The 13,982-nt window shown below is 43.9% G+C and overlaps 1 protein-coding gene across 1 annotated transcript in view; it reads left to right on the forward strand.

The window, feature by feature from the left end:
- Window positions 1–13,624, forward strand: part of STXBP3 (syntaxin binding protein 3) — a 189,742-nt gene extending 176,118 nt beyond the window's left edge. The window contains exons 18-19 of the mRNA XM_086953899.1: window positions 2,490–2,638; window positions 13,130–13,624. Coding sequence (XP_086810025.1) covers window positions 2,490–2,638; window positions 13,130–13,248 — 268 coding nt within the window. The 3' untranslated portion in view covers window positions 13,249–13,624. The remainder of the gene's footprint in view (window positions 1–2,489; window positions 2,639–13,129) is intronic.
- Window positions 13,625–13,982: the final 358 nt, after the last annotated feature.

Consider the following 13,982-nt stretch of genomic DNA (forward strand, 5'->3'; position numbering starts at 1 on the left):
CATCGCACGCCATGCTGCCTTCCGTGAAGCCGGCCAGGAACAGAGCAGTCATCGGCGTGCGGCGGAGACGCTGGCACCATGAGCGTGCGCGCTACCAAATCCGCGCGTGGCCAGCTCTTGTCGCTCCCTCTCCCATTCAGAATGCTGTGCGGGTGCCCAGCTCTTGTGTCCGTTTGTCGCCTAAAACGATTGCTATAGTTCTCTGCCGAGAACGCGCTTCGCACATCTCTAAGCCGAGACCTAAAAACAGTGCATGCGAATGCAATGATTCGGTGAAGTTCATTTAAATGATAACATTGAAATTAGGGCTCCCTATTTTATGGTTTTATTTTTTTACCATTTTCGTCTGTATTTATCAGTATTTATTTTTGGGTAATTTTATCTGTATTTTTCCACAGTTATTTTTGTTTCAAGCAAAAGAAGCCACTGCAGCTAGAATTTTTTCACATTTACTTAGTCAATGCACACTTGCACTCGTTTGTTATAGGTTTAGATCTACCTCTATGAATTTAGCACGTTACCACTACGCGTGCTATTACCATGCAGTAGGTTACAACGCGGTTGTTACAACAACAGCGTTGTTACCACGCGTGGCTTTACATCGCAAGTCATTTCTACGACTTGCGCTAGGTGGCGCGCTGGATTTAGGAATAGTATAAATTACTATTCCTACTCCAGTTAGCGCAACAGCAGGGAATGTGTTGGATTTAAAATCCGACACATTCCCTGGTGTTGCACGCCCTCTAGTGCAAGTCGTTGAAACGCCCTGTAATGTAAAGCCACGTGTGGTAACAACGCAGTTGTTGTAACGACCGCGTTGTTGCCTACCTGTGTGGTAATAGCAGGGTTGAAAATGCTGCCCCCCCCCCCAATATATATGCCAAATTAAGTCCAAACAATGCATTTATCTGTGTTTTTGAACAGTCTTTTATTATCCTAATTTTGCTACAAAGGGTTTGTTTGAGTAGAAATACAATGTTATTAGTAAAGTCAACCCTAACCACTGTTACATTCTGAATCCTGAGTTTGTTTCCCAGACCAAGCACTCTTAAAAAATGCCTACCAGTATGGATGACATGTGACTCCTGCACCTACACCCTTTGTCTTATATAACATTTCTATACACTGATTTACACATGCACGATTCATTGTCTCTGTATATGTGTACGTGATGAGAAGTGCTCAACCTCCCTATGCTGACATAAGGCACTATGAAACAAATGAAATACATGCAAGAGAGGGGCAATGGAGAGATTTTAAAGACTGCACGCCCTTAAAAAGTTACCAAACAAAATTGAAAACACTGAAAGACAGAACGCTCTATTTTAAACAAAAAGTGTGCATTTATTGTACAGCCATCCGGGGCACGTTCAGCAGCACGTTCTAAGAGTGGGCGATGATGGACGCAGCCTCTCTTTTGGCAATGTTTAAAATATGTGTTATTGTGATGGCATCAAACACACACTGCATTACAAAATCTCTCCTCAAAGTTACCTGCAACCTGTTTGAACCCTTTGTGATACACGAGCAAGTGCAGCGTTATTGAAGAGGAGTAGAAGAGGACTAAAGGCATGAAAGCAAATGGAAAATTACTTTTACAAAGGCAACAAACCGCTAAAAAGGAGAGAGACTTGGATCCGTACATCTCGCTGGAGAGGGCTAATTACACAGAAACAGCTGGCATTCCACACAAACAGTTTTTTTAAAAAAAGATTATAATAATTTCATGTTTTTGTTTCAATATGGTCATCATCATGTTTGTACACTCACGGTATGTTATTTTTTTAATTCTGAATGCCTGGCAGCTGCCGCCAAGCACACCTCTACCTGCTAACAGGCCTCCGCCTTGCCCCCCACTGATTGGTATTCACATGCTACCTTATTAGCGCTGACCCCAGCAGGCCCCGCCGGATGGGGTCTACAGCTTTCCAACAGTGGGCCGGACTGCTAATGCACATATCAACACCTCATGCTCAGCTATTAGACATTCTAGGATGGACACAGTGCTGTTTTTAACTCAAGTACTCACACTTCATGCAGTGTCCCCCACCCCTTTAACATGCTATACCTGCTGATGTACAATAAGAACAGCTCGTCTTGAATGGGCAGTTGAGGTGTAGATCAGAGAGGAGGGGTGTGGCAAGGCAACCCTCGGCTTGAGCGAGGCTACGCCACACATTTTGTCAGTATTTTTCTGTTTCTAATTTATAAATACAAAGGAAAAATAGTTTGCTGTTTGCATTTGTATGTAAACATCTGTTTGAACAGAAAAAAACAGGTGCCTTAATTGCAATGTAGTAATTTTATCCTATTTCTTTGCAGTACCGTGTCCAAAATTATTAGAAACCCACATAGTCCATTGACAGTAATTTCTGACTCCCTTTCCAAGACTTTATTTTAGAAATTACAAGCATATTTTAGTGTTCACAGCATTTAGGATTGTGGAACTTTGGACTATTTATTCATATAAATGTTGTTTCTTCTGGTAGTGCTCGTCAGAAACACAAGCCGAATCAAACAGACGATCGGAAGACTGGGTTAAAACTGATTATTTTCATAATTGGGGGAATGACCTACTCAGAAATGCGCTGTGCCTATGAAGTTTCCAAGGCCCACCCATCATGTGAAGTTATTATTGGTAAGCCAGTGTTTTTCTTATGTGTCTTGTGTGACTGGTGACAGTGACACTTTCTGGGGATGGTGTAGTGGAGAGTGGGTGCCCAAAACTATTACTATCAAGTTGTCTTAATGTGCAACCAAGTTTTTTGCTAAGTGTAAGAATTGGAAACCATGCCCTCACCAAATACACCAACAGCGACAAGGGTCCTTCTCAGTAAGGCCCTGGGTAGAGAAAAGGGGAACAAGCATTGGAAATGCAATAGGTCTCGCATTAGGAAAGTTTGAGCTATTGTTATTGTAAATGACACTTTTTTTATTTATGTGTAGGTTTTGAAAGTAGCAAAATTAATAGCTTTGTCAGTTACAATGTCAATAGTTTTAACTTTTGCAAATGTGACACCTATAGCATTTGTAATGCAATGTGTGTTGTATTTACGTGATTTAGATGTATTGATATTACAAATAACAATGGCTTTTAATTTTGTAAATAATTAATACTTAAACAAAAGTTTTTGTAATTTATAATGGCAATAGCTTAAACGTTTGTAAATAACTTTTGTGAAGATTATGTTCAGTGTATTTTATTGTGACGACAATCCAAGAACATTGCATTTGCACCTACACACACAGAGCCACACACATGTAGATGTGGTGGTGGTGGATCTGGGGGATATGGTGGTGGTGGATGTGGTGGTGGATGTGGTGGTGGATGTGGTGGTGGTGGATGTGGTGGTGGTGGTGGTGGATGTGGTGGTGATGGCGGTGGATGTGGGGGTGGATGTGGTGGTGGATGTGGGGGTGGTGGTGGATGTGGTGGTGGAGGTGGTGGTGGTGATGGTGGAGGTGGTGGTGGTGGTGGTGGAGGTGGTGGTGGTGGTGGTGGTGGAGGTGGTGGTGGAGGTGGTGGAGGTGGTCGATGTGGTGTTGATGTGGTGGTGGTGGATGTGGTGGTTGTGGATGTGGTGAAAGTGGTGGTGGAAGTGGTGGTGGAAGTGGTGGTGGAAGTGGTGGTGGTGGGTGTGGTGGATGCGGTGGTGGATGTGGTGGTGGATGTGGTGGTGGTGGATGCGGTGGTGGTGGATGCGGTGGTGGTGGATGCGGTGGTGGTGGATGTGGTGGTGGTGGATGCGGTGGTGGAGGATGCGGTGGTGGTGGATGAGGTGGTGGTGGATGCGGTGATGGATGTGGTGGTGGATGTGGTGGTGGTGGTGGATGTGGTGGTGGTGGTGGATGTGGTGGTGGTGGATGTGGTGGTGGTGGATGTGGTGGTGGTGGTGGTGGTGGATGCGGTGGAAGTGTTGGATGTGGTGGTGGATGTCATGGTGGATGTGAAGGTGATGGATGTGATGGATGTGGTGGTGGATGTGATGGTGGATGTGGTGGTGGATGTGATGGTGGATGTGGTGGTGTTGTGGTGGATGTGGTGTTGGTGGATGTGGTGGTTGTGGATGTGGTGGTTGTGGTGGATGCGTTGGTGGATGCGTTGGTGGATGAGGTGGTGGATGCGTTGGTGGATGAGGTGGTGGATGAGGTGGTGGATGAGGTGGTGGATGAGGTGGTGGATGTGGTGGTGGTGGATGCGGTGGTGGTGGATGTGGTGGTGGTGGATGTGGTGGTGGTGGATGTGGTGGTGGTGGATGTGGTGGTGGTGGATGTGGTGGTGGTGGATGTGGATGCGGTGGTGGTGGTGGATGTGGTGGTGGTGGATGCGATGGTGAAGTGGTGGTGGATGTGGTGGTGGTGGTGGATGTGGTGGTGGATGTGGCAGTGGATGTCATGGTGGTTGTGATGGTGGTGGTGGTGGATGTGGTGGTGGTGGATGTGGTGGATGCGGCGGTGGTGGTGGATGCGGCGGTGGTGGTGGATGCGGTGGTGGTGGTGGTGGTGGTGGTGGTGGTGGATGCGAAAACAGCGAAAAGTTACTAACACCCTTCTTCAATGACTGAGTCAACCTTCCACTTTTGATGTATTAGCTTGTAGGTGATTTAAAGGTAAAACAAACCCTCGAAACATAGCTAGGAAGGAGTAGATGCTCCCACAGTATATGCAATGCAATGGTTTTGGATAATGTACACAGATGAAGAGATCGTGAAGGGTTGGGGGTGGGGGAGAAGTTTTTGGGCTTAGCCCTACTGACCGGAGGAACTGAATATCCGGAGGATGCAACTGACTGTTTAACTATAAGCGTTTTATACTAATGCTGTCCATGGTTTGTGAGAAACCAAATAAATCTTGTAATAATAAAAATAAAAATAATACTATAATATAATGTACAAATAAAAACAGTAGCTATAAGAAAAACGTGCACGTTCTAGTGAGTTGCTGTCCTGTTTCCTGTGCTGCAGATCACCATTGTACACCCTGAACTCGAACGCAGAGCATCTAACAAAGGGTAACGCAGGTCGGCGAAGTTCCTCGTTCAGCAAAGTGCGCGAAAATTGCCGTACAATTCCGTTTGCAAACATGTTTACCACCGCATTATATGTATTATATATTTCACGAATGCATGCAAATAGGTTCTCCCTTTGGTACAACGAGCACCAGGTGTATGCATAGGTTTATAAACCGTAGACGCATCACTACATCAACAGCTCCCTGAGTTACAGATTAATATTTTGAAATGTAAAGCCAGGCGTACAGAGCCGTAGGGGGCGAGACCTGTTGATATATAAAACTATTGGTACAATCATCACAACAACGGCACCCTGACGGGTAGAAAGGGTGTAGCTGGGTAGAACGAGATGCCCATCTAAGCGCTAGGCCCCGCACCCCCTGGCTCCCCGTCTACCAGCGGGTCCACGTGCCCCACATTTCAAAGGTGAAAGCCGGGCCCGGAAAAAAAACACGTTGTGTGCTAGATAGCGCCGAGACAGTAACAAGTGGGAGGGAATAGCTCTCGGCATTGCTGGGTGGGCGGGGGAGCCGGAGTCTGTGGTGTGAGAGACAAATGTTGGTGTGTGAGGCTGCCTTTCAAGTCGGGTGGGGGAGCAGGTAGTCTAAATGCGACAAATGGTAGTCTGGTGCGAGGCGGGGGAGGGGGAGCAGGGTAGCAAGCGGGAGTGGGAGAAATAAGTAGGGTCGGGGAGTTTGTTCGCATATTCGCAAAGGAAACTGCAATAATATATTTTCAGTAGTTTAATGTGTCACTTTGAAAACTGAAATTTAAAATATGCTGTACGACACAGATACATTCCTTATTGATTGTATGAAACTCCAACTGTGCAATAAATAAACCCTTTCCTAAAAATGTCTCCGTGTTGCTACCTTGCGTGTCAAAGCCATTTAAAGATCAACTAATTATTATCGTGAGGTGCGGAGGATGTGTCGTTCTTTCACCACACCCGTTTCATTTTAAATAAAAGTAGTTTAAAACAAAACACAGAGGAGCTCGACCAGAGAGAGAGAGATGCTGAGACATTTCGAATGCATACAATCGAAAGGTGTCAGTTAATGGAGGGAACATACTGAGCAAACATAAGATCTTGAAGAATGAATATACAGACGACCTCTGCCTCCTGCACCCAGCACCGTAGCTAGGAAAGCTCCTGTATCCCCGACTGCACAGCTATTAAGATAGGTGGCTGCGTGTAAGTGTTAAAGCTCCTCCTCCCAGAAGCACACTTTCGGGCTTGGGACAAATTGCTTGCAATTTGCATTTTATCTGTTGAAACAGCAGGGTCAAATAGCCGCAATTGAAAACAGAAGGGCAAATACAAATATTGGTTCCTAAACAGAACCACAAAGCGCATTTACACGGTCTTTTGAGTTAATGCAAGTGATTTGGGCAAGAGCGAGGAAAAACAAGCATTGGCCGCGGGGCCGGGAGCGATGACGAATTTTGGATGGGGGGAGGGGGGGGGGGGGAGTATTGCCAAGCACTTGAGAGCTAATAGAGATTTTATTACAAAGCCAAACAAAACTGTAACGCAAGTCACAAAAAGAACAAGCTTTCACTTTGTAAATAATACACCCCACCCAAATGGAGATCAGGACTTCAAGGGAACATACAATACCAGGGCTTTGGGGAGAGGAACATTTTCTTGCGTAGTGCTGTGCATTTTTGCCGCTTGGGCTCTCCGTGTCCTATAGAAAGTACAGGATCGCTCGAAAATAATTAAAGCACGCTGTCAAGGTTGAACAGCAATTGTTGAAACATCTGAATGCGCTTCCTAGGTGGGTATACACACATACACAACTTGCAACCAGTCAATTCAGCATCTAAACAGAGAAAGCACCAAGTATAGATTGCGGGTGCACATTGTCTGTTACCAGAATGCAGCCGAACGTTACTAAGAAACCGCAAAACCCTGCGATGAGGAAGAGTACTCGTTACGACGAAGGAAGTCGGCAAAGCAATTCACCGGCCACGGTGAGTGACACACGCCTTCCTCTTGACATACACTGAGAGTGCACGCGCTTGTGTATTGAGTAGCAGACGGTGTATTATGAACGCGTTAAAAGCGGATCTGGAACACAAGAATAAACAGAAGGGAAAAAATAATGTGATGGGGACCGAAAATAACGACCATAACCCTGCGATGAGGACAAGTACCCTTTACGACGAAGGAAGTCGGCAAAGCAATTCACCGGCCACAGTGTGTGACATGTGCCTTCATCCCGACATACACTGAGAGTGCAAGCGCTTGTGTATAGAGTAGCGGATGGTGTATTATGAATGCGATAAAGGGGGATATGGAAGAACGCTACATTAAACAAGACGGATGGAGAGAAGGGGAGGAGAAATGCGACACGGCGGGCAGGGGATGGGGTGGAGCGGGGAGAGGGTGTGAAAGCAGCAGGGGCCTGGAGTGCGGCTGAGGGAACTGATGTGCACGCGCCTTTAAGCTCAATGCGCATGCGCATTGAGCTTGAATTTCACGGGCACTGCAAGGAATCGCCACGATTCCTTGCAAGTTAGTTAAAGACTGTTTAAGCCCCCATAGTCTCGCAAGCTCGATGCGCATGCGCATCGAATAGCGAGACCTAACAAAAAAGGGGAGAAGGAGGGGTTATAAGGTAAGGATAACAAGGTATGTTAAAATATCAACATGGTGCCCTTGGCGATAACTGGTTAAAAGGTGAGACTGATTACAATCCTCAGATTCTTCAATAGTCTGGCATCGGTGTGCATGTTATTCAGTTGATGCTTACAAGTGTTTGGAGAGTCACAGGTCTAGTGGCACCAAAAAAAGTTTGATGTGCTAAAGAATGAACCAACAAACCACCCGGTGTCTTAAGCGGTAGATAGTTCCTTCTCACACACTGTTCCTACTCGTGCTGTGTATATGTATATATGTATGTATGTATGTGTGTGTATATATATATATATATATATATATATATATATATATATATATATATATATATATATAATATCCGGGTCGAGTGCGCTCTTATGCCAAGTGTAGCCATATATGATGAGCGCCGTGTACAAAAATTAACTCAAGGAAATATAGGTGGCGTGCAGTGAAGCTTGCGCAACCACCCCGGGAGATAGCCCAAACCTCCGGGGGCGGTTGTTGCTAAGCGGGGTCTCGGGTGGGCTATCATAGAGCCAACTGAAGGTCACAGTTTTTTCGCATGATTATGGATTCGTCACGTTTGCCACATTATCAATCATCTGCTGCATAATCTGCACATTAAATTGTTCGTAGCTCAAACGGATCAAAAGTTACTAAAAACATGGCAATATGTGTTCACACATGTTGGAAGACCCTTTGCAAAGATTAACTGGTCATCTTTCAGTTGCTTATTTATGTATTTGGAGGTTAAACTGGAACTAATGAGGTGAAATCTTTGCCCAGACATTATTACTATGTGTAATGTGAGAAAGTAATGAAGTAATACTATCAAAAAATGTGCAGCATTGTGCCTCAGAATGTGCCTAAACTTGCTGCATATTTAATTCTGCCCTGACGCATAATTTTTTTGCTCCCCTACTGCTTAATTTCAGTGGCCTTGCATAAAACAAATGACAGTGCTCATACAAAAGTGATGGTTGAGATATTGAGCCACTGAATTAATAGATAATATTTTCCCACCGCAATTTCACTATTATTGTTCTCACAAGAAATATTTATTGTGGTCTCAAAAACGTGACGTATAGTGAGGACTAAAGCACTGAAATTATTGATCCATTTCTTTATGGAGGTAGTTAAGAAACGGGTAATGCTTTGGTGGACAGTAGATGTATTCGTAATTACAACTTAACATACATCAAAGACAACAGTTTCCTCCTAAGTGGCTTTAATGAAGCCCTGGTTAAAGAGCAAATGCACCTTCTCAATGTATCCTCTTGGGTCCTTTACCTACATATTGGGCAAAATCCTTGTGACTTCATCTTCCTCTCTACAACATCAGAAAGCTAAAATATATTGAGTGTGTTGACGAGAAACTTCACAGCACTTCTGCCCTGTCCTTTTGATTAGCCAGTAATTCAAGGTCCTGACGAGCAGACGTCTGCAGGTGTGAAGCTAAATGGCTGTATTTCCCAAGGCATGTTTGACCCTCCCTGCATGGCGGCATTGCTAGGAGTGTAATGGATGCTAAGGGAACGGCATTGGGATGCCGAGTTGAACCTTTGATTGTTGTAAGTACTAGAGTCGCATGACATGTCCTTGAGGGTTGGGCAATGCTGAATAGCCTAGATAAGATCATATGTTACTAAGAAGTCTCAACCCACAAACTGTGGCACTAACAGCAAACCTAAGCATGTGCTGCCAACATCGGTGTATATAACCTGTAATCACAGATTCATATTACAGCAGGATTAGCACATCCTTTCATTATTTCAAGGTCAAGAAAAGATCATGAATAAGTTGGATTATAATGACATATGTCATTTATAGTGACGTGAAAAAAACAAAACGGTGTTTACATACAAACAAAATGAAGAGGGATTACTGTTATCATGCGACTAGCACTGGGACTGTGGATTTGATTGCTTAACATGGAGAGTTGATGGTCTCTCCTGCAGTTTAAGAAAGCTTGGGCTATTTATTGTAGTCCACAAAAAACAGGCCCTTCTTGAAAGCTACCTACCTATTTATAACCCTTACTATTTTTAGGTCGAGCTAGAGTGCGCATGCGAAGCATGCGTCTAGCTTGACAACTATTGCTGTCAGTCTCCTGGGAATCTGAGACAGGGTTCGGGCACGCTCGTCGATTGCACCTCGTGGGCGCGCACGTCCAGGCCGGTGCCGTGCCCATCCCCTGCCTCAGATTCCCCCCACACACACAACTCCTGCAACTTTCACACGTGCCCCACAAGCAGGTGCCTGCAGCCGTTTTGTCAGCATCACGAGCACCGTCCCTCGCGCTGGGTTTCCGCCGCCGTTATTCCGAACGGAGCCTTCTCGCTCGTGTGAACGATCTTTGCTGCGCCCTACTCGCCTTCTGAGCCTCAGGTTCCCCTCCTGGTTCGGGGCCTCGGAATTCAGCAACGTCCGTTTTTGCTTTAAGAAGTGTACAGCATTGGTCATCTCCTTAATCGACATCTTGCCTGCTGTCTCCGGTCAGGTCTTCCTCTCCCCTTTACAAAACTAAAACACGAAGTTGTGGGAAGATTGAGAACAAGGCTTGATGCTCAAAGATGGCCTCCTGCGCATGCGTATAGACTGGAAATGTATAGCGTCTCTTTCCTACGACTGAGCAGTAAATATGGCTGCTGTACAGTGTGAGAGAGGTAGTGCCAGAAAGAAGACGGAGATTCTATCCGAAGAAACCGGAGGACCAGAGAATGGAGGGCACAAACTAGTGGTTGAAAGTTCCTAGATATATAGCACAATTTCATTAGGCGGAATGTAAATAAATAAATAAATAACCACTGGCTGCGGTTGTGTCTTTAGGGAGCAAGTTTCTGGCAGAATCGATTGACTTGATGCTCCTGAGCTCCGCTTAAAACCACTGCATCTCTGGGTCAATATAATAAGAGAGTTGCCTAGGGTCACACAGTTTATTTTAATGGCAGTCTGGATTTCGGCTCCGTTCGCCTGGTGCCAAGTTGAGAATTTAGCAGGCGTGTGTTTACCGCTGAGAAGATTGCAGCGCTGCACACACCAAATAGTTGCTTTTTCGCTGGGGCAGGTATGTCTATTGTATTATTATTGCTTTTAAGTAGCGCTTCATGCGCCGAGACGAGGTGTCGAAGCGTATCAGCAGATTGACCCTTTACGCGATAAGAGAGTGCTTGTTTGCGACAAAAGCTAACAGTGAACAACCCGCTTCCTTCTCCAGATAACTGGTTGTTTGGGGGAATTAGAATGATGTATTTGTACGTTTGTCCCCTCCACACGGGCTCTCATTTCACAGGGTCCGGGTATTTCCAGTTACGAGCGTTTCTTTTACAACTATGTCTCCCACAAGGTGCTAGTATTGCATTACAGTGTCAAGTGAACATGACAAACAGGGGATCCGTGAAGGGGACCCCATCTTCCTCACACATGAGGGACGGACTCTGGGGTGAGGTAGGGGGTTGCGCGACTCAAATTCCGACAGTCTGTGGCTGATGGGGGTGTGAGGTAGGAGCATTGACTCGCAGTGATGCAAAACTTGGCCCCCCCTCCCCACAGCAGCATGGCGAGGGAGCCCTAAAAGGGCACTTAAACTGTCTGCTTTGCTGGTTTACAAAGACATTTGGCGTGATGGGGGTGGGGGAGAAACCCCCGAGGGGCGTGCAGCCGGCCAGGCAGGTCAGCGTAGTAGTCCAACTGTGCGGCTCCGCCTTTCAACCGTTTGTATTACTCTTATTGGGCCGTGCTGCTTTGGCTGAAACCAGCAGCTCTCACGAGGTACCCACACTTAATACTCTCTGTTGTAGTATGGGTATGCCTATTCAGTAGGTTGATCCGAATTTTAAAGGCAAAAACCGCGACATTTCACAAAAATAGAAAGGCTACACTTTTTTACTTCATCCGAGCTTTAGGAGAGCGCTGACTTCCATACAATTGCAGAAAAGGCAGTAACAGCATAAAGGAAATGCAATTTTAAAATCCAGTATCATGCCTCTTAATTAAAGTGCTTTATCATAACAGTTGATAACCATCCCTGCTTTGGAAAACATTATAAGGCACCTCCCACCGTTTTCACTAGACCCTCTCTAAAAACCGGGACAAGACCTACATTTACCAGAAATCTACCGGTACAGCTGGTGGAAAACCGGAACTGCCCTGGAAAATCCGGGACACCTGGTCACCCTACCATTCAGTTTTATGTGGTCAGTTTATTTGAGGTGTCAGTTTCATATGAGCACTCCTAGGTAGGGCTTTAAGAATGCCGGGTCCTCCCTTTGCTCAGCACAGCCAGTTTTTAAAAGCGGGTTCTGAGATGGGCACCTTTCGGTACCACCACTCCCCCAAGCCTTTGATGTAACCTCAAAGAGACTAGTTTTACATTTTTTTTTTCACCACAGCATCACTCAGCGCAACCACAGCATCACTCAGCACCACCACAGCATCACTCAGCACCACCACAGCATCACTCAGCACCACCACAGCATCACTCAGCACCACCACAGCATCACTGGTTCAAATATGTTCTCTCAATGTTTCAAGCTTTATTACAAATGTCACAAAAAGATGTTAATATTTCACTTCTGTTCTTGGATTTTCGTCACAATAAAATACACTGAACATAATCTTCACAAAAGTTATTTACAAAAGTTTAAGCTATTGCCATTATAAATTACAATCACTTTTATTTAAGTATTAATTATTTTCAAAAATTAAAAGGCATTGTTATTTCTAATATCAATACATCTAAGTCCCGTAAATACAAAACATGTTGTATTACAAATGCTATAGGTGTCACATTTGCGAAAGTTATAACTATTGGCATTGTAAATTACAAACCTATTAATTTAGCTATTTTCAAAAACAACACTTAAATAAAAAAATTGTAATTTACAAGACCAATAGCTCAAACTTTCCTAATGCGAGACCTATTGCATTGCAAATGCTTGTTTTAATTGATCTCGCTTTATTATTATTGTTTAAATTGAAGATTTGTAATGCTTTCATGTTCTATTTTTTCCCTTTCCCCAAAAAAATTTCATTTTGACATTTTTTGTACGTTTTAGCTTTATTATACAATTCCTGTGTTGTGATTTATTTTGTTTCACATAATTCCATTGGAGATTCACAGGGCAATCAATACATGGGTCGCCTTCCCTATTGATTGGGAATGTCCGAGCATTGCTGCTTGCACCCTGAAGGCACTACTGCCACCCAATGTGTAATACGTTTCACAGTTTCACCATTTTTGTGAAAATTGAAATGCATCCATCTACATAAATAAATTGTAAAGTATCATTGCTTGGTTTGCGGTTGACAAGACAACTACTTCTTTTACTTGCAGTCTTAGACTGCATTGTTCTAACCTTTTACATTTCCATACAATATTTGTTAATCTCAAACTTCTGTATTCAGTTTGTTCACCGAAAAGTATACAACAATTTTGATTTCCAAAGTATAGATGTTTGCTTTTGATTTAATGTATTGTTTTGTTTTGCCAGGTTCAACGCACATGTTGACACCCAAGAACTTGCTGGATGATATAAAGGCACTCAATAAGCCTCTTGTGCCCAAGTCCCCTGTCACCACTGTCTGTACTGTGAATGAATCAAAATGTTAAATATTTGCACATTTCTGTTTTGGTTAACACATTTGTTATAAGGAACATGTCATTTAAATAAAATGTATATATTTTTATGGTGTCTTAAACTCATTTTCCACTGTTGCCTACGCTCATAACTGAGTACATCTTTTAATATGTAAGTGTTGTTGCTGCTGCCACTTTACAGAGGAAAAATAACGTGTGTTTATAGACCCAGGATATGTTGTTTTAACATAATTGCCATGCACATTGTTGTAAACCTGTTCACAGTACGCCATTGATTGGGCATAAATAAACAAGTTAACTTAAGAGAAGGCACTCGTAAAATCTGAATTTTTAAATGTTTGGATCCTGTTGTATGATTGTTTTTAATAAAAACTGAAATTGTATCATATGACACGTTTTGTTTTATTACTTTAATTTTTTTATATGGAATTCTCTTACTTAGGGGTCTGGGGTCTGTGGTTGTGTTCCAAGGGAGGTCGTGGGGGCAAATGCCTCAGTAAGTACTTGTGTGTAAAAATTGCTTGGAAGCCCACCTTTATGTATTCGTCACATTTACATGCTGAGTTTGAAGTGTAAACAAATGATGGCAGTTGTGATTCTGAGTACTGTGGTGGCGAAGTCAGAGTTAGCTAAAAAGTACAAGATATTCTATAAGTACTTTGTTGCTTTTTCACTTTTAGACAACTGCATACAAAATAGCACACACTTTAAATGCAAAATAGATGCCACTTAAACAAATCCGTGGG

This window comes from Lissotriton vulgaris, chromosome 1_1, assembly GCF_964263255.1.
Source record: "Lissotriton vulgaris chromosome 1_1, aLisVul1.2, whole genome shotgun sequence".
Classification (NCBI taxonomy): Eukaryota; Metazoa; Chordata; class Amphibia; order Caudata; family Salamandridae; genus Lissotriton; species Lissotriton vulgaris.